Here is a 21,967-nt window from a genome sequence, read left to right as displayed (position 1 = left end):
GTTTATATAGTATGACCACAATATTTGGTTTTATTTCAAAGGTTCTGAAGCAAAAACACCTGGATGGTTGTCTACGACATGTATCTGTAAGAAGATTTGAATCATTTAATCTGTTTTCAGTAACAGAAGCCAAAGAAAGGGAAACTGAAGAGGAATTTGGTGCATGGGTCCAATATACAAGTGTCTTCTACCCTGAATACAGTATTTCCTTAAGGTAAACATCACTCTAGTTAAGATTTTGTTCAAAAAAGCCTTTTTTCAAATAAACTAATAACCATCTATGGATAAAATAAAAAGCCTTTTCGCCTGGCCAGAGTGACTCAGTTGGTTGAGCGTTGTCCTGTGCCCCAAAAGGTTGCTGGTTTAATTCCAAGTCAGGATACAAGCCTGGATTTCAGGTTTGATTCCCAGTTGGGGAGCATACAGAAGGTAGCCAATCGGTGTTTCTCTTTCACATCAATGCCCCTCCCTTCCACCCTTCCTCCCTCCCTTCCTCCCTTCCTCCCTCCCTCCTTCCCTTCCTCCCTCCTTCTAAGCATGTCCTTGGGTGAGGATTTAAAAAAAAAAAGCATTTTTCTCTTATAAAAGAGAAACAATAATAACCTCATTGTTCATTCTATTGAGTTTGCAAGCAATCTTTATCAGAAATTATGTTTCCTAAATTTGTGTTAGGAATTCCTGCTGCTTCAACTTGTTCTTGCTGTATTATCAGAAATAAGAAAAAATTTTCAAAAATGTAGTGACATTTGAGGATAAACTGTGGTGTAAATCAAAGGGTTCATTTAACCATTCTCTCATAGCGTTTGATTATGACAAAAAGCCAAGTTCTTTGTGAGGCAAGGAAGGCTGAAAGTGAACACAGAATTTTTCTAAGCTACTCTTCAAGTAGTAGTTATCTAAAAAATCAAGCTTTGGTATTTATCCCATTTATGTTTTGTCATTTTCAGAATAGAATCTTAAGAATAGGAGGAGAAAATTCAGCTGAAAACACTGATATTGTGAGAAGCATGCAGACTGTTCTGGCTTTAAAAATCATTGGAAAAGAGACAAGAGAGTTGCAAACTAAAGTAGCAAGATACTATTTTTACTGAATTACTTTCCTCTCACAGTTATAATCTAGCATGTTGCAATATTACTTTAGGTGTTTGATATTATAAAATATGCCCCTTTTTAAAACAAGATTTCACATTTTGAAAGGGAGGGAGGAGCACATTTACAGTAACTATAAGAAGAACAAAAAACATTTTAAGCAGAAATATGACTGAATAAGGTTTAGGTAAGGCTAAAAATACTTTTAAGAAAAAAGTTCTGGGGACCCTTTCTCCCTCCCCACGTGGGAGTCCATTCTGTGGGACTTTCCCTCTCCTCATGTGGGAGTCTGTACTTGTTCTCCACCTTTGCTCTACAATAAAAATAAAAATAAAAATAAATAAATAAATAAAAGAAAAAAGTTCTCCCAAAGGATGTCTATTTATAGTGTACTAGAGACCCGATGCACGAAATTCGTGCAAGAGTAGTCCTTCCTTCTCCTGGCTGCTGTGCACCGGCTTCCCTCTGGCACTCGGGACCCAGGCTTCCCTCGCAGGAAGGATGTCCGGTCTAATTAGCATGTTACACTTTTATTATTATAGATATTAGAGGCCCAGTGCACGAAAATTTGTGCACTCGGAGGGCGGGTGTTCCTCAGCCCAGCCTGTGCCCTCTTGCTGTGGCTGAGTGGAGCTCCACCTGTGGGAGCGCACTGACCACCAGGGGGCAGCTCCTACACTGAGCGTCTGCCCCCTGGTGGTCAGTGCGTGTCACCAGTCGTTCCACTGTTAGCGTCAATTTGCATATTACCCTTTTATTTTATAGGATTATTATATAGGATTCCTTGAACTATTTTAGTTTAAAATATTTAAGCTTTAGAGACACCATAATAGCTAAAATTTTGGATTTGATAAAAATTGACTGGGATGAGCAGGGAAGAACAATTAGGAACTGGTCTGATAATATTGCTTTATTGAAAACTTCAAATGAAAGATAAGAACTTTTGGGTTTATTAGCTTGCCTGTACATTCTTTATGCGATACTAATTAGAATACCTCAATTGCTTCACATTTAATGGAGATACTTATTTTAGTCCTTGGTTAAGAAAGAAAGAAAAATGAATTAGATGCTTAGTATGATCCAGGTACAGAGGGGGGTGCTTTGATGTATTCTAATTCATGTAATCCTTATAATAACTCTGGGAAATAGAAATGAAGCTAAACAATTGGAAGATAGTATATATGATGAAATTAAAGAGAGTGAAAAACAGAGTGATCCAGTAGGGGTATTAAGGTACAAAGTTCTAAAACATATCTTTTACATCCACTGGTGACAAGAGGCAATAAATGTAAACTGTGCCAAGAATAATTTCTTGATGTCTGCAAGGCCCTGGAAAGCATTGCCAGAGAGCATGTGACATCTGTTCTTCTTGAGGACTTTCAAAATAAGGCATGGTTCTCCACCTGGTGGATACAGATGACCTGGGTGTGGCTGAAGCCAGGCTAGAATGTAAACTGAGACTCCTCTCCAACAGGTTGTGATATATCCAATTTTGGAAGAATAAATACAGGTATGTCTATATAAATATGACATTTAATCCTACTTTATGGAGAGAAGAGAGGTGACTGAGCTAAAAATTTCCCCTACCCTGTTTGGCTCAGTGGATAGAAAGTTAGCCTGCAGATTGAAGGGTCCCAGGTTCGGTTCCGGTCAAGGGCAGGTACCTTGGTAGCAGGCTCCTCCCTGGCCTGGGCCTTGGTCAGGGCACATTCAGGAGGCAACTAATCGATGTGTTTCTCTCACATTGATGTTTCTCTCTGTCTTTCCCTTTCTCTTCCATTCTCTCTAAAATCAATGAAAAATATCATCAGATGAGGATTAAAAAATATTTGCCCGAATAACTTAAACGTACACAATTCTAGAACTGAATGTGATCTTAGAATGCATTTAAAAAAATTCTAACAGCATTAATAATGGCTGACTATTGAGTGCCTACTATGTGACAAGCACTGTTGTGAGTGGGTTACATATAGCTTATTTAATCCACATAACACCTTACAAAGTAAATACTGTTATTCTCCTCATTTTACAGATGAGGAGAGTAAGGCCCAGAGAGGTTAAATAACTCGATTGGTTATGCCTCTACTCAAGCCCTGGTGGTCTGGTGCCACAGCCTGTACTTTTAAACGCTTTTATTTTGAAATAATTGCAGACTCTCAGGAAGTTGCAAAAATAGTACAAGGAGCTCCAGGTACCTTTCACCCAGCTTAACTCTACACATCTGGCCTCTTGGGAAGCAGTCATGAATCTGTTTATTCATTTTTCAGATGAAAGGATTAAGGCCTAGTAAAACCAATTTCCTCATTGATTATTCTGAGTATTCCATTTCTTACTCCATAATTCTGTTACTATATAGGAAATTGCAACAAAAATTACTGACATTGCTTAGGGGAGGATTTCTTACAAGAATAGTTCATTCCATTCCATTGCCAATATTGTTCACGTTGGTTGCAACACTATGGAATGATTGAAAAAACGTGATGAATAATTTAAAATAAATTCAAATCAATAAATACTTATTAGCACCTTCTGTGTAGGTAAACAAAAAGAAATATAAGATATATTATCCTCAAGGAGCTGAAATAGGTGAAAAGTTAAATAATAAAAAATAATTAAGCCATGGCCAGTGTGACAGTGGTAGAGCATTGGCCTGGGTCACGGGTTCAATTCCCAGTCAAGGGCACATACCTGGGTTGCAGGTTTGTTTCCCAGCCTGGTCGAGGTGTGTGTGGGAGGCAACACATCGGTGTTCTCTCTCCCTCTCTCCATCCATTTTCCTTCCTTCTTTCTACTCTAAAAATTAATGGAAAAAATATCCCCAGGTGAAGATTAACAAAAAATTTTTTTAAATAATAGTTAAATAAGAAGGAAAGTTAAGTTAAACATCTATTCTAAGAATTATCACCAGGCAATGCATAACTAATTACCAAATGATTGGAAAACTTCACACATATTAGGAGTTTAGGGTAGGAATGATTTTTGAAGGCCTTGAGGAACAGCAGTTTAAACTGGATCTGGAAGTATTTGAACATTCTGGGAGAATGGTAGAAATCATTCCCAATGAGGGCAAAGGCACTAGAAAATATATAGCGGTCAGCAAGTACAAGGCATAATCATAAGCGGCTACTGAGAAAACCACAGTCTCTATGGGGAGGAATAGTGATCAATACATGTTATAACGTGGATCTGCTTTTGGGTTCTAATAAAGGGCTGAGCATTTGGGATGTTTTATTCCTCACAGATCATAAATATAAACCCAATTTTCGCATTTTTAGTTCTTATCACCTAAGATCACTGGCCACAGTTTAACAGAGATGATGTATACTAGTATATGGTGATTAATACTTATCAATACTTTTTATTAGTCTTATCCTTCTTAAAATTTCCCTACATATTGGTTTCTGTTTCTTTAAAGTTTTTTTTATTTGTTTTTGTAAAGTTTTACTGGACTTGAAATCAATATTCCAAGAGGGTAAATACTTAGATAATTTAGATATTTTTGAATTCAAAATACATAGGTGTATCTTTTTTATACTATTAAAAGGTATATAAGCGGTGGTCCACATTAAAACTTTGACCATTATTTTCTGTCAGCTTTACATGATGATTCTTAAAATGAAAGAATAAAGAATTTCCCTTGGTAACTTTTCATCAGAAGCAAAAGTCTGGACAATGTAAACATTAGGTTATGAAATCCCCAAGATCTATTGTCTTTTCTATATATCTGGAATGGTCTACTCTTTGTTCCAAAGTGAGTACTGAGAATTAGGAAATCAAATTTCAGTACATGACTTGTATTTTATTCCTTGGCAAAATTTTCTTGTCTTTCTGGTGCTTTATTTCTTAGAACTTTATAGAAGAGGCTCTTGCTATTAGATAGATGCATGTATAGGAAACGAATATATAGTAGGAGATGTTTATACTAAAAAGCTTCCACTAATAATTCTTTCTCCCAGATTTATAAGCTGGAATCTGTTTTCATACAGAATTTACCGTATGGATACTAGAAATTGTTCCCCACCCCCATATGTCAACTTATTTTTAGTGTAGTAGGAATTTACATATTCTGAAAGCTTTAAAATACTTCCATTATATTTGGAACCATAGAATTGCCTGAAATATTCATTTATAAATATATACATGTCTTAGGTATAGAAAAAGCTGAGAGGCTTAACTGTCCTCCTTTCTTGATGAATAAGACTCCTGTTGCTATGGTAATTGCTGAATTAGAAGGCTTGTCCTAGGAGCTTAGAATGGGCAAGAAGTCAAGAATGACTTTGTCGATTGAGAGGAGAATAATGGCGGCGGAATAGACAGACGTGTTCCGAGCCTTGTCCCGGAGCAGAAAGAAAGAACAGCTGAGGGTCGCGCAAGGAGTGTTTGTTGGCTGGTTGGGAGACAGCTGAATTCCAGAAGGAGGTGGGGGACTGCTGAACGGGGTTCCCCTGACCTGGCAGCAAGAACTGCGGCTGGGTCCCCTCCCGGAGCTGCGGGCTTGGACGCGGAGTCTGCGCCATCTTGATCCGGAAAGTGGAGCTTATCTGAAGCCTGAGAATCCACAACTGCGGCACCCCAGGAACAGCTGCGAGCCCCAGAACAACGCTCCCCAACTGGCGCAACCACACGGGTTCAGAGAAGCTCTACACTCCACCACGGAAAGGTCAGATTTCGCCTGGGATAAGGTGAGGTCTCTGGTCCCGGCGGGAGAGAGGAACGCGCGTTTTGCGGGAGCTGGAGGACCAGGGAAGTCTGTGCCTAGAAAAATCCGTGGCTGTAGGGGCTGGCGTGATCTGTGACTGTGGAAAGGGGTCCTCAGAGCTGCTAAGAGAAGGGCACTCTAAAAAGCAACCCATTTTGATCTGAAGTGCAGGGACACCCTAAGAATTTCAGGCAGTCCAGACTTACGCGCAGCCCGTGCGCTCCCTGGGTGCCTGTGCTTACTCGCAGTCCCGGAGTTCGCACACTTAGGCTTTTTCCTCTTCAAATCCCTGCTTCTGATTACTAAGCCCAATACATAGGATCACCCAGTTGGGGACACCCTGGGAGACTGCAGGGGAAGGTTGTTTTTCTGGAACCTGGGGATCGGAGCGGGGAGTGACCATCAGAGAGTCAGCTCTGAGGCAGACCACTCCCACAGGCCCCAGTGCCACAGGGAAAGAAGGCTCTAACACTGCCTAGAGAGGCCATAGATAGACCCGGAAGTCAATCCAGAAACACTGCCACCCAGGGGCTGAATCACAAATTGACTCTTGTGTAATCAAAAATAAAGGAATACGAGAAATTAAGACACACCGCCTGCTTAAAATCAGGACTGGCTTACAACACCGAAGAGCAGTGGATCGCAGGGAACTGCAATACTGTCTGGACTGAGAAACAGGTGTGCCAAACAGAAAAACAGAGGAAGTGAATGACCTTCACTACTCCACATTTTATTTTTACCTTTTATTTTTTTTATTTTTTTATTTTTTTTTAATTTTCATTTTTTGCATCTTTTAATCAAGAAACTTTTTTTTTCTTTTTTCATCACTTGATTTTGCCTTTTTAATGATTACATTTTTATTTTCAATCCGTATTATTACTACTGCTATTTTATCTTTTTTTTTTATTTTTTTAAAGTGTCATTTTATTTTCTCTTCATTTTATTTTGGGATTAGGGTTCTACATTCTATTTTTTATCTTTCCTTTAGCATTGTTTTACTCTATCTAAACTCTACCTTTAGGCCATCACTCTCTTCCTAACCTCCCCCTTTTCAGTGTCCTGTTTGTCTTACCCTTTTACTGCTTTAGATTTTCCCTATTCTTTCTGTTTACCCCTTGTTAAAATTTCACCCTACTTACATATCTAATCTCCAATCCCCTGCTCCAAGTCCACATACACCTCTCCCTTCGCTGTCTGAGTTATCCATAAACTTGTCCTTATCTCTGTCCTTTTGTTGTTGTTTGCTTGAATGTAGATTATATCCAATTTTTATGCTTTTTTTGTGAGATTGTTTTGCTTATTCTTCTTTTGTTTATTCTTTTGTTTGTTTTGTGCTTCAGCTTAACCTTGCCTCACTCCATATTAGTTGGTGTTGTAGTTTGTACTAATCCCCAGGTACTTGTTGCTGGCATTTGCTGGGATTAGTGATTGTTCTATTGGAGTTTTATCCCCAATATATATAGTCTGTTCCCCTTTCTCTCTTAGTCAATTTCTTGTCTCTTACTTTTTTTTTTTTTTCTCTTTACTTTCCCTTTTCCCAATTTCATTTTCACACTCCTTTTTTCTTTTTTTCTTTCTTTCTTTCTTTTTTCCTCTTCTTCTTTCTCTCCTATCACCTAATTTGCCTTTCTCTGGTGGTCACCTTTATTGGAGGTTATTAATATCGTGAATACATTCCTGTTCAGTGCCTTGTGAGTTGTACCTGGTAGTGCTGTATTTTGTGCCTTTAAATCAACCCAGGAGAGAGAGAACTACATAACCAGACACCCAGAGAAGAGAGACCATGGGGAGACAAAGAAGCAGCCCGCATATGAAAGAAAAGCAGGCATCACCAGAAAAGGAAGTAAACGAAATGGAGGCAAGCAACCTTCCAGAAAAAGAATTCAGAGAAATGGTCATAAGGTGGCTGAAAAGAATGGAAGACAAATTCGACAATATGAGCAAGAACCAAGAGGAAATGAAGAAGAACCAAGAAGAAATGAAAAATGACATCGCTGCTGTAAAGAACTCAATAGAAAGCATCAAGAGTAGACTAGAAGAAGCAGAGGACCGCATCAGTGAGCTAGAAGACAAGATGGAAAAAAATACCCAAGAAAAGCAACTTCTAGAAAAAAAAATTAAAAGGCAGGAGGAGAGTCTAAGGGAACTTTGGGACAACACGAAACAAAACAACATCCGCATAATAGGGGTTCCAGAAGGAAAGGAAGCTGAGCAAGGAATAGAAAACCTCTTTGAAGAAATAATGACAGAAAATTTCCCAGATATAGGGAAGAAAAAACCCACACAAATCCAAGAAGCTCACAGAGTCCCAAGCAAAATGAACCCCAAAAGACCGACGCCAAGGCACATTATAATTAAATTGGCAAACACCAACGACAAAGTAAGAATCTTAAAAGCAGCAAGAGAGAGACAGAAAGTTACATACAAAGGAACCCCCATCAGACTAGCAACTGATTTCTCAACAGAAACTCATCAGGCCAGAAGGGAATGGAATGAAATATACAAAGTCATGCAAAGGAAGGGGCTGAATCCAAGAATACTGTACCCAGCAAGGCTGTCAATCAAAATTGAAGGTGAAATCAGGAGCTTCACAGACAAAAAAGGACTAAGGGAATTTATTACCACCAAACCAGCAATGCAAGAAATGCTAAAGGGTCTACTGTAAAAAAAAAAAAAAAAAAAAAAAAAAAAAAAAAAAAAAAGAAAGAAAGAAAGAAAGAAAGAAACAGGAAGCGAAGAAGTAACACAGGGGTAAAGAATAGGAATGGCGACAAATAAGTACCTATCAATAATAACTTTAAATGTAAATGGATTAAATGCCCCAATCAAAAGACATAGGGTAACGGATTGGATAAGAAAACACGACCCATATATCTGCTGTCTACAAGAAACCCACCTCAGAAAAAAAGACGCACACAGACTGAGGGTGAAGGGATGGAAAAAGGTTTTCCAGGCAAATGGAACTGAAAAAAAAGCTGGGGTAGCAATACTTATTTCTGACAAATTAGATCTCAAACTGAAGGACATAACAAGAGATAAGGAAGGCCATTTCATAATACTAAAGGGAGCAATCCAACAAGAAGAAATAACTCTGGTAAACATATATGCACCCAATACAGGAGCACCCAAATACATAAAAAAACTCCTGGAGGATATCAAGGGAGACATTGACAGCAATACAATCATAGTAGGAGACTTTAATACCCCACTATCACCATTGGACAAATCCTCTAAACAAAACATCAGCAAAGAAACATCAATCCTAAATGACTCACTAGACCAGATGGAATTAATTGACATCTTCAGAACATTTCACCCCAAAGCCACAGAATATACATTCTTCTCAAGCGCACATGGGTCATTTTCAAAGATAGACCATATGTTGGGACATAGGCAAAGTCTCTTCAAATTCAAGAAGATAGAAATCATATCAAGCATCTTCTCAGACCACAGTGGCATAAAACTGGAAATCAACTACAATAAAAACAACCCAAAGAAATCAAACACATGGAGACTAAACAGCATGCTATTAAACCATGACTGGGTTACCAGAGAGATCAAAGAAGAAATAAAAAACATCATGACAACAAATGACAATGAAAACACTACAATCCAAAATCTATGGGACACAGCGAAAGCAGTCTTGAGAGGGAAGTTCATAGCTCTACAAGCCTACTGCAAAAAACAAGAAACAGGGGTAATAAATTACCTAACCCAACAACTCAAAGAGTTAGAAAAAGAGCAACAAGAAAAGCCCAGTGTAAGCAGAAGGAAGGAAATAATAAAGATCAAAGCACAGATAAACGACATAGAGACCAAAGAAACAATACAAAAGATCAACAAAACCAAGAGCTGGTTCTTTGAAAGGATAAACAAGATTGATGAACCTCTAGCCAGGCTCACCAAGAAGCAAAGGGAGAGGACCCAAATAAACAAGATCAGAAATGAAAGAGGTGAAATAACAACAGATCCCGCCGAAATACAAAGGATTGTTAAAAAATACTACGAACAACTCTATTCCAACAAACTGGACAACCTGGAGGAAATGGACATATTCCTAGAAAAATATAACCTTCCAAAACTCAATCAGGAAGAATCTAAACAGCTCAACATGCCAGTAACTATGGAAGAAATTGAAGCAGTCATCAAAGAGCTTCCGGCAAACAAAAGCCCGGGGCCAGATGGCTTCACAGGAGAGTTCTACCAAACATTCAAGGAAGAACTAAAACCTATCCTCCTCAGACTATTCCAAAAAATTCAAGAGGAAGGAACACTTCCAAGCTCCTTCTATGAAGCCAGCATCACCCTAATACCAAAACCAGATAAAGACAACACAATGAAAGAGAATTACAGGCCAATATCCCTCATGAATGTAGATGCCAAAATCCTCAACAAAATTCTAGCAAATAGGATCCAGCAGTACATCAGAAAGATCATACACCATGACCAAGTAGGGTTTATCCCAGGAATGCAAGGATGGTTCAATATCCGCAAATCAATAAATGTGATACATCACATAAACAAATTGAGAGATAAAAATCACATAGTCATATCAATTGATGCAGAAAAAGCATTTGACAAAATCCAACACCCTTTCTTGATAAAAACTCTCAACAAGGTGGGAATAGAAGGATCATACCTCAACATCATAAAAGCTATATATGATAAACCCACAGCTAACATCATACTCAATGGGCAAAAACTAAAACCATTTCCCCTAAGAACAGGAACAAGACAGGGATGCCCACTCTCACCACTCCTGTTTGACATAGTACTGGAAGTATTAGCCACTGCAATTAGACAAGAGGAAGAAATAAAAGGCATCCAAATTGGAAAAGAAGAAGTAAAGCTGTCCTTATTTGCAGATGACATGATATTGTACATAAAAAACCCGAAAGACTCCATCAAAAAACTAACAGACTTAATAAATGAATTCGGCAATGTAGCAGGATACAAAATTAACACCAAGAAATCTATGGCATTTCTATACACCAACAATGAACTTACAGAAAGAGAGACTAAAAAAGCAATCCCATTTTCCATCGCACCAAAAAAATTAAGATACTTAGGAATAAACCTAACCAAGGAGGTAAAAGACCTATATGCGGAAAACTACAGGACACTGAAAAAAGAGATAGAGGAAGATGTAAACAGATGGAAGAACATACCATGTTCATGGATTGGTAGAATCAACATCATTAAAATGTCCATACTACCCAAAGCAATCTATAGATTCAATGCACTCCCCATTAAAATACCAACGGCGTATTTCACAGACCTAGAAAGAACTCTCCAAAAATTCATCTGGAATAAAAAAAGACCCCGAATAGCCACAGCAATCCTGAGAAAGAAGAATAAAGTAGGAGGGATCTCAATACCAGATTTCAAGCTGTATTACAAAGCCACTGTCATCAAAACAGCCTGGTACTGGCACAAGAACAGACATATAGATCAATGGAACAGAATAGAGAATCCAGATACCGACCCAAACCAATATGCGCACTTAATATTTGACAAAGGAGGCATGAGCATACAATGGAGTCAAGACAGTCTCTTCAATAAATGGTGTTGGGAAAATTGGACAGATACATGCAAAAAAATGAAACTAGATCACCAACTTACACCATACACAAAAATAAACTCAAAATGGGTACAGGACTTAAATATAAGACGGGAAACCATAAAAATACTAGAGGAATCCACAGGCAGCAAAATCTCAGACATTTGCCAAAAGAACTTTTTCAGTGATACTGCCCCTAGGGCAATGGAAGCCAAACAGAAAATAAACAAATGGGACTACATCAAAATAAAAAGCTTTTGCACAGCAAAAGAAACCATCAACAAAACAACAAGAAACCCCACTGTATGGGAGAACATATTTGCAAATGGTATCACTGATAAAGGTTTAATTTCCAACATCTACAGGCAGCTTATACAACTTAATAAAAGGAAGATAAATGATCCAATAAAAAAATGGGCAACGGACCTAAATAGAAGCTTTTCGAAAGAAGACAGAAGGAAGGCCAAGAGACACATGAAAACATGCTCAAAGTCACTAATTATCCGAGAGATGCAAATCAAAACAACAATGCGATACCATCTCACACCTGTCAGAATGGCTATCATCAACAAATCAACAAACGACAAGTGTTGGCGAGGATGCGGAGAAAAAGGAACCCTCGTGCACTGCTGGTGGGAATGCAGACTGGTGCAGCCACTGTGGAGAACAGTATGGAGTTTCCTCAAAAAACTGAAAATGGAACTCCCATTTGACCCAGTAATCCCACTCCTAGGAATATATCCTAAGAAACCAGAAACACCAATCAGAAAGGATATATGCACCCCTATGTTCATAGCAGCACAATTTACAATAGCTAAGATTTGGAAACAGCCTAGGTGCCCATCAGCAGATGACTGGATCAGAAAACTATGGTACATCTACACAATGGAATACTACGCTGCCGTAAAAAAGAAGGAATTACTACCATTTGTAGGCACTTGGATGGAATTAGAGAACATTATGCTAAGTGAAATAAGCCAGTCAATGAAAGAAAAATACCACATGATCCCACTCATTTGGGGATAATGAAAAACATTATAAACTGATGAACAAAAAGATAGTTACAGAGGCAGTAAAGCATCAAACAGACTGTCAAATTACAGTGGTAAGGTTAGGGAGAGGTGGGGGAAATAAGAGATCAACTGAAGGACTTATATGCATGTATATAAGAGTAACCAACGGATGCAAAACATTGGGGGGTGAGGGCATGTATGGGAGTGGGGTGGGGGTTGGGGGCAATGGTAAGATATGTACACATATAATACCTTAATAAAAATTTGAAAAAAAAAAAATAAAATAAAATAAAACAGCAAAAAAAAAAAAAAAAAAAAAAAAAAAAAAAAAGAATGACTTTGTCTTTGTGATGCATCTTTCTAGTAAAACAAATACACTGCAGCAAGATCATATATTGCTTCTCTAGGGAAAGGAAAAAAATAAAGCAAATCCTCACCCCACTGAATTTAGTAAGTATCCTGTGAGTGCTCAGTAGATAAAAAATAGTGATGGGAATGGTATGTTTACGATATTAGTTGTATGGCATCTTTATATGTGTGGGTATTATAGGTGCCCATGTAAAGCTTGGCAAGGCTGGCATCTGAGGCAAATATGAACACTGAAGTTATATTTAAAAAGTATAGTTTTAATGTTAGTAGTGTGAATCCTGAGAAAGAAGATACTTACTAAAAAGGGCTGCCAGTGGCGAACTGGGCTCAAATTCAAACAAAACAAAACATAGCCTAGCAGCCATTTAAAAAATATACATATATTTTTATTGATTTCAGAGAGAGAGAGAGAGAGAGAGAGAGAGAGAGAGAGAGAGGAGAAACATCAATGATGAGAGAGAATCATTGATTGGCTGCCTGCTACATGCCCCTCACTGGGGATCAAGCCCGAAACCTGGGCATGTGCCCTGACTGGGAATCTAATGGAATCAAAACTCCTGGTTCATAGATCAATGCTCAACCACTGAGCCATGCTGGCTGGGCTTAAGGAACCATATATTATGGCTCTTATATTTAGGAAAAAGTGTTTTTGAGTTTTATGCTGTATCGCTGATAATTTTAATGGCTTCATCTTATATTTTAGATGCTCAATATGTCATTTTCTCTCTTGTCTCATGTGTGGTTTTCCATGTTAGCGTAAATAACCTCAGCTTGCATGCACAGAGAAGATACAGAATCATTGTTACAGTATTGAAAGTTTGATTTGTGGTTGGTAACTTCATTACCTTAAAATATGATTCTGTTGAGCCCAAGGCTTATTTGGCAAATAACTTTTTGCGTTTTCACTTAGCCACTCTATCAAAGAACTGGGTCTCTGTGATAAAAGTGAAGTTTTTTTTTAAAAGGGTAATATAGTTTACATGTATTCTCTTACTACATGCATTAGTTTTCTAGGGATCCTAAAACAAAACACTGCAGACTGGACGGCTTAAACAACACATTTATTTTCTCAGTTTTAGGTCTAGAAGTCCAGGATCAAGGGGTTGCAGGTTTGGTTTCCTTCTGGGCCTCTCTCCTTAACTCGCCATGGCTGCCCTCTTGCTATCTCTTCAGTAGTTCCTCTGTGCATGTGCCCTGTTGTCTGTGTTCTAATCTCCTTTTTTTATAAGGACACAAGTCATAATGGATTAGGGCCCTCCCTAATGACCCCAGTTTAATTTAATTACCTCTTTAAGGGCCAATCTCCCAAATTCTGAGGTACCAGGGTTTAGAAATTCAACAAATCAATTTTGGGAAAGATACAATTCATTTCATAACACTGTATATCATTTATGATAAGTTTTAGTGACAAGATTAAAGTAGCGTTGTTGAGGTAAGTTTTTTTTTTTTTTAAATATGTTTTATTGATTTTTTACAGAGAGGAAGGGAGAGGGATAGAGAGTTAGAAACATCGATGAGAGAGAAACATCGATCAGCTGCCTCCTGCACACCTCCCACTGGGGATGTGCCCGCAACCAAGGTACATGCCCTTGACCGGAATCGAACCTGGGACCTTTCAGTCCGCAGGCTGACGCTCTATCCACCGAGCCAAACCGGTTTCGGCTATTTTTTTTTTTTTTTTTTGAGGTAAGTTTTATTATAAACTAGAGGCCCAATGCACAAAGATTCCTGCAAGAATGGGCCTTCCTTCCCCTGGCTGCTGGCACCGCCTTCGCTCCGGCCAGAGCTGCCTTTCCGCCTTCCCACACTGCCCAGAGGCCCTGAGTGGCTGGGGCAGTGCGGAACGCCCCCGGCCACTTGGTGCTGGTGTATGCAGATTAACCCACCATCTTTGTTGGGTTAATTTGCATACTCCTGATTGGCTGGTGGGCGTCTCGAAGGTACGGTCAATTTGCATCTTCCTCTTTTATTAGTGTAGATGGTCATTGTAAATTGTTATAACACCTTAAAGAACTATAGGTTTAAGGTATATAGAGTAGTATGTAGAAGATTGCATTAGCACCAATATTTTACCACCCCTGGAAAAGTAACTCAAACTCTATGACCTATTATTTATTGCCTGTTGGGTCCATTTGTATATGAAGAATATTATCTTTTATAAGGATGAATAAAATATTAATAATTAAATATTTAAAGGGTTTTCAAGTGAAGAGAGATTAGAATGAAAGGGAGTGGAATTAAGATTAAAGGGCAAAAGATAAAAAGAATTTGCCCTCTGACATTTATAATTCCCTATAGATGGAATGTGCAGACCTGAAGGTTGGTTAGTTCTTTGTGACTGGAGTACTGAATTCTTTGGGCTGTTATAAAGGACATTTATGTATTGTTGAGGTTCTAGAGGTTGATTGCTTATTTTCCTTTTGAGATTCTCCAAGTGTAAGGTTTTGTTATCTTTAAAGAGGTTAATAATTGCCCTAGCTGGTTTGGCTCAGTGGAGAGAGCGTCGGCCTGTGGACCAAAGGATACCGAGTTTGATTCCAATCAAGGCACGTACCTTGGTTGCAGGTTCCTCCCTAGCCCGTGCCCTGGTTGGAGCGCATGCAAGAGACAACCAATAGATGTGTTTCTCTCACATCGATATTTGTCTCTGTCTTTCCCTCTCTCTTCCACTCTCTCTAAAAATCAATGGAAAAATATCTTAGGGTGAGGATTAAAAAAAAAGGTTAATAATTAATCCCACCTTTATATAACTAAAACAACAATAAAAATATTAGTACTTTAAAATGTAGATTAAGCATCAGGAAGTGTTATTTCATTAAATATTAGGAGGACTACTATATTCTGTTATTTCTTTTCCTTCTCCCTCTAGTGGGCAGAAATATTTTAAAAATGCAATATGGAAAGGTTTGTGAGTATTGGGTGTATCGCAATGCAGTCTCACTTTTTTTTTTTAAAGCAAATCTTAATGTTCCAGAATCATTAAAGAAAATGTTTTATTCCTTTCTAGGCATAATAGTGGATCTTTGAATATTGAAGATGTTCTTACCAGCTTCGACAATACAGGAAATGTTTGTAAGTTATATGATCACTATATAGAAATATTTTGTGTATTAAAAAGTGAATTTCTAATTGGTGTTTGTTCTCACTAATGTTTATTATACTGACTAATGTGTGTGTATAATAGAAACTCTTACAGTTTTTAGCTGCAAAATGAGCCTCCTATACAATGCGCCTACTAAGTGGGATAAGGCAGTTTTACACTTGGCGGTTGTGTGTGTGAGAGAGAATGTAGGTCAGAGGAATACTCTCCAGTACTGGACTCTCCAGTATCCCCTTTGTTTCTTCTTTTCATTTTGACCTTCTCAGTTAATCCAACAAAGGGGCTGTCTCTTCTTTGTTGTGGTTTGGGTGCTTTCTTTTCCACTTCCTGCTTCTTTTCTTTCACTACAGAATGAAACCAGAACATTTTCCCTTGCTGTTAATATACTTTAATACCAGAATGTTTTTGTTTTATGCAATATTATAATATTATAGAATATATTGTTTTTTTCATCTAAGCCTGTAAGTCATGATTCCTCCATTGAGAAAATCATTTAAATCATTATAAAGTCATATAATTAAAGAAATAAAAAAAGAATATCTTTATATCATTGCACTCAATAGCATACCATGATAGAAGCTAGGTACTCCTTCATTTGTATTGCATAGGATATTTCTCTTAAGATAATGAATTATCAATGTGATATGACAGTTGTAAATGTAAAAATTGTACTCAAATACCTTTTTTCTCAAAGGAAATTTTAGAACTGTAACTACTTACTGTCTGAACTAAAACTATTTTCTTTGCTAATAGTATTGCTTTATTAAATGTTCCCTAATTTTAGGTCTGCATAGAATAATGTCTTATTCTATGCACCACATTATGGCAAACTTTTCATGTATAGAAAAATATGCATTTTGTCACTAAGGAATTTAGAAATATCATCAAGAATCCTAAAATATTTAAAATAATGTAAGTTTATTTTTCATGGATATCTTTTAGTTTCTACATGGTGGCACTTCCTGAATTGTTTTCTATTTAGGCATATCTCACATTTTTATTGGGGTTTTAGGCAAGGACTGGCCAAGGGATGCTAATGGTAGTTGAGGAGGCTTTCTCCTTTAATTCTGGGGTAATGTAAAATATCATTAAGTTAGGCTTATGCATTTAGGAACATGATTAGAGAGTGTTAAATATGGAAATTTTGCCCTCGCCAGTTTGGCTCAGTGGATAGAGCGTTGACCTGCGGACTAAAGGGTCCCAGGTTTAATTCTGGTCAAGGGCACATGCCCAGGTTGCGGCTCGATCCCCAGTGGGGAACGTGCAGGAGGCAGGTAATCAATGATTCTCTGTCATCATTGATGTTTCTATCTCTCTCTCCCTCTCTGAAATTAATAAAACATATATTAAAAATATGGAAATTTTGATTCAGTAGTGTAAAAATATTTTCCCAGTGACTCAGTATAAAACAGGGCCACTAGCTGGCAGCATTATTGTAAAACAAAAATATTTTCCTAAAGGTCCAAGCTATTACTTTACATATTGATTAGCTGTCTTACACTGTCCAACATTTTTTCTTATCAGCTGCCCCCACCCCTAAAACCCTCATTTATCTGCATAGAATAATGTCTGCATAGAATATGCACTCCATTTGTTGCATTGACAAATGGAGAAATTTTGTGTTAAAAATATTTCTTCACTGCTGTCTATTGTTTGGTAGTAAGATTTGAGTCTTTGGAATGAGACCTACTTACATTTGAATCTTTGTTCTGAAATTCATCTTGAGCAATTTATATCATTTCCATGGGCCACAATTTTTAAAAAATCTCTTGGAACTGGATATAATGTATAGAAAGTGTGTAATATATATTACATTTTCATAGTTGATACTATAGAATTTATTATTACTGGTGATGAGTATCTCTAAAATTTTTATAATAATGAAGATAATATTAAGAGTTATTCTGATGTTTTAAAATAACTATTTTGATAGAACTAATAAGGCAGGAAAAATAAATGACCAAAATAGTAATTTGTTAAAATGTCTTGCCACAAGTGTGGCCTTCAAAACCTGAATATATTGTCTTGTCATAAATGTGGCCTTCAAAACCTGAATATTCCAAGTAATAAAAGTGGTGACAAAAATAAGACCTGTTAAAACATGTTATTTAGTGTAACTTTTACATTACACTCTTTTTATTTTAAAAGAAAAATCTATACTGATATTTTGCTTAATGAAAAATTGGTTACAGTAAAGTAAGGATTGATTATAATTTTTATATAATCTTTGCCAAGGCTTAAAACGATCAAGGATTAAAAAAGTAATTTTTCACAATTTTTTCTTTTTTAAATTAATCACTCAAGTATTTGATTTTACACTAACTGTGATTTTAGGTTGAGTTTGTGAAAACCCAGCAGAGGGCGCCACATCATAATTCTGTCTCACTGCTCAACATACGTGGATTAATAACTTGAATAATAAATAACTGTAAGCTTTCATCATATAAACATATAAAGACATATGTCTAAACATTTCCATTTGATTTGTTTTTATATATTTACTATATTCAGGAACTCATTAATGTAAAAAATAGTTTTTTCTGACCAATTTTTTAGTTTATTTGCTTTTTTGTTTTAAATAGTTGAATTTTTATACTTCTAGCTTCAAATAGAGGAATATTTTTGACCTTGTTAATACTGATATATAGAGAAAGTTCTATATAAGAATATCAATTCCTAAATCATCACCATAGTAGTACATTGATAGTAAGTATACTGAGGGATGTTTAGGATGAGGAAAAAAGTTTCTAATACTGTGAGAGACCCAGTAGATAGAATTATTCATATATTTCAGGAATTAGTTTCCAGGTTAATATAGCTTCCTGATAATAGAAAGAATAACGTAATTAAGATATCTTATAAAAGTCTGATGTTTTTATATAGTATATATATACTAGTACAATATGTATGTACATATAAAATATATTCATGGTTTGTATAACCCTTAATCTCAATTTTAAGGTAATTTTAAAAACAAGTAATGATTTTATTCATTATAAATTTTCAAAGAGTGGAGAATCAGTCATTTGTTCATTCTCTAACCAAAAGGATATGAGAAAATCCTTAATTTTAGAAAATAAATGAAACCTCTAGTTTCTTGTTTCTTGATATATTAGAAGACATTATTTATATTTACCTTTATTATTTAAGAGTGTTGTGTGTTTTTAAATGTATGACCTGTTTTATATTTTTGAGGTACCTTTCACCATTTAAATTCATTTGAATGTTGTAGGAAGAAATGAATCTTCCACGATCATTTTGCATGATTCATTGCTCTATAGAATATGACCCCGGTCTTATTTTTATACTATGTGCTTGCTATTGTGGAAAACAAATTATTTTCAAAGGTTAGCTCTTTTGTGCTTACCTCCAACTATATGGGTAGGTATACATATTTTGTTACTTGAGTTCTACTATTTGAGAACCTACCTCCTTTTAAAATATCGAAGTTACTCTGTGGAGAGGTTGTATGCGCTGTTGATTTATTGTGCCTGGAAACAGATGCCATCAAGCTACCTAGGGAAAAGTATAGGATGACATCCTTCACCTCAGACGAGGTGCTGGCTGCTTCTGTGTTTCATGTGACATGCACAGTACTTTCGGTCAGAGGGTACTTTGCTAGCACCACAGCAGAGCTCTTGATTCTGTTTTCTCTGTGGGTAGGATCTCCATTCCAGCCAGCCACTGACCTCTAATCAAAGAAGCCCCATCATGCTATGTCTTTTCCAAAACCATTTTCTCTTTCTCCAAAGTCATCTCTTTCCTTTACTGAAATGAATTTTTTTTTAACCAGTTAACTGCCACGCGTCCAAAACGGAAACCATCCCCACACGCCATATTTTGAATTTAATTTTAAAAAATCAATTTGCAATGAATATTATAAAAATAAATATATTACTCACAATTCGGGTGTTCTTGAATATTTTCAGCTGAAAATTCTCTCCCGAAAAAGGATTTTAAAGTTGGTCAGGGCTGCCACTTAGGGAAAACATTTTTCTTTTTTAGACGCGTATGGCGTGTGGGGAAGGTCTGCCGCTTGCGTCTACAGACACTTATGGCGTACAATGGGTTAAAAAGGAGATTCTGTTTTGCACTTCGTTGATGCAAATTTGGCTGTCATAGTATACAGTGCAACTACATATTTGGTATTTGGTATATAATTGCTTCATTTGTATATTTTTTATCACACAGTTCTCTTTTGGCAGCATAAACAGTTAATACTTCTCATACCATGTGTTGTATGTGATATATACAATATAATGCGTATAAGCCTTTAAAGGATAGGAAATCAAAATTTATTATATATCATTGCAATAACCTAGTATGATCAGGATTTTTGGCTAACACTGCAGCTTAAATTTGGGGAAATGTATTGGTAAGATTCCTTCTGCTCTTCTCTTCCCCCTCCTTTTAAAAAATATATTTTTATTGATTTCAGAGAGGAAGGGAGAGGGAGAGAGATAGAAACATCAACGATGAGAGAGAATTATTGATTGCCTGCCTCCTGCATGCTCCACACTGGGGATCGAGCCCGCAACCCAGGCATGGGCCCTTGACCAGAATCGAACCTGGGACCCTTCAGTCTGCGGGCTGATGCTCTATCCACTGAGCAAAACCAGCTAGGGCTCCCCGCCCCCCCCCCCTTTTTTTTGGTATTTTTGCTTTTTTACTCTTTTTAAACAATTTTCTTTCCTTTACTCTTTGTTCAGCTATTCTGTGCAAAAAAATTGTTTTTCTCTTGGCTGGGCTACATGACAGCACTCTGTGTGTCATTAGTGTCTCCTGGTCTCCTGGAGAAATTTGTAGATCCTCTGCCTTATATACTGTTACATGTGATAGTGTGACACCACCACCCTGCCCCTCCCACCCTCACCCCGTGAATCCTGGGGTTGACCTGGACTTTTAATGCACACAGCTACATTATTCTATTTCTAGATCCTTCTTAGTAGTCTGATAGCAAAATCTTTTTTGTGATGTATCCAAAGCTGATCTCCTTTGGGTTAGTAGTCAATTAATTATTACTTAAGGAAATATTCTTATTAAAATACAAAATATGGCCCTGGCCAGGGTGGCTCAGCTGGTTGAGTGTCATCCCATGCACCAAGAGGTCGCTGGTTCGACTCCCAGTCAGGGCACATGCACGGGTTGTGGGCTTAATCCCCAGTAGAGGGTGTGCAGGAGGCAGCTGATTGATGTTTCTCTCTCATTGATGTTTCTCTCTCTTATCCTCGGCCTTCCTCTCTCTCTAAAATAAATAAAAACATTTATTTTTATTTTTTAAAAATACGTTTTTATTGATTTCAGAGAGGAAGGGAGAGGGAGAGATAGAATCATTGATCAACTGCCTCCTGCATGCCCCACACTGGGGATCAAGCCCACAACCCAGGCATGTGCCCTTGACCGGAATTGAACCCAGGACCCTTCAGTCTGGAGGCCGACGCTCTATCCACTGAGCAAAACCAGCTAGGGCAATAAAAACATATTTAATAGAAAAACGAAATGAGACTGTAATGTTAGAATGTAAAGGGATTTATTGTAGTACAATGAATAACTGAAAAAAAACCATAAATCTTTAACTTTAGGTGACTGATTAACTATGGATGATTCATAAAATGGAACATTATGTAGCTGTTCAAGATATCTAAAACATATTAGGTTAGAAAAACCATTATAGAAAGTATGGTTTTATTTATGTAAAATACATATATGCATTAAGTAGCTATGTTTATGCAAAAAGTATGTCTTCATGTTCATAGTATTTGGTTTGGGTATTCAGGTTATTGATGACTCTCCTCTTCTTTTTAATAAATATATTTTTATTGATTTTAGACAGAGAGGAAGGGAGAGGGAGACAGAGAGAGAATGAGACACATATATCAATGTGAAGGATAAACATTGATTGGCTGCCTCCTGTATGCACCCCAAGTGAGGACTGAACTGTAACCTGGATACACTGACCGGGAAATCAAATAGGCGACCTTTCGGTCCATGGGACGACGCTTAACCAACTGAGCAATGAGCCACACCAGTTAGGGCTCTCCTTCTCTCTCTCTCTTTTTTTTTAAAAAAATATATTTTATTGATATTTTACAGAGAGGAAGGGAGAGGGATAGAGAGTCAGAAACATCGATGAGAGA

The 21,967-nt window shown here is 37.2% G+C and overlaps 1 protein-coding gene across 1 annotated transcript in view; it reads left to right on the top strand.

Moving 5' to 3' along the window:
• CAMKMT (calmodulin-lysine N-methyltransferase) overlaps nucleotides 1-21,967 on the top strand; it is a 322,383-nt gene that overhangs the window by 4,639 nt on the left and 295,777 nt on the right. Inside the window, 2 exon segments of the mRNA XM_080685227.1 lie at nucleotides 42-214; nucleotides 15,738-15,802. Coding sequence (XP_080541353.1) covers nucleotides 42-214; nucleotides 15,738-15,802 — 238 coding nt within the window.

Source organism: Plecotus auritus (assembly GCF_963455305.1).
Source record: "Plecotus auritus genome assembly, chromosome: 8".
Lineage (NCBI taxonomy): Eukaryota > Metazoa > Chordata > Mammalia > Chiroptera > Vespertilionidae > Plecotus > Plecotus auritus.
Note: the sequence above shows the minus strand (reverse complement) of the source record. Positions and strands in the feature narration are given on the sequence as shown.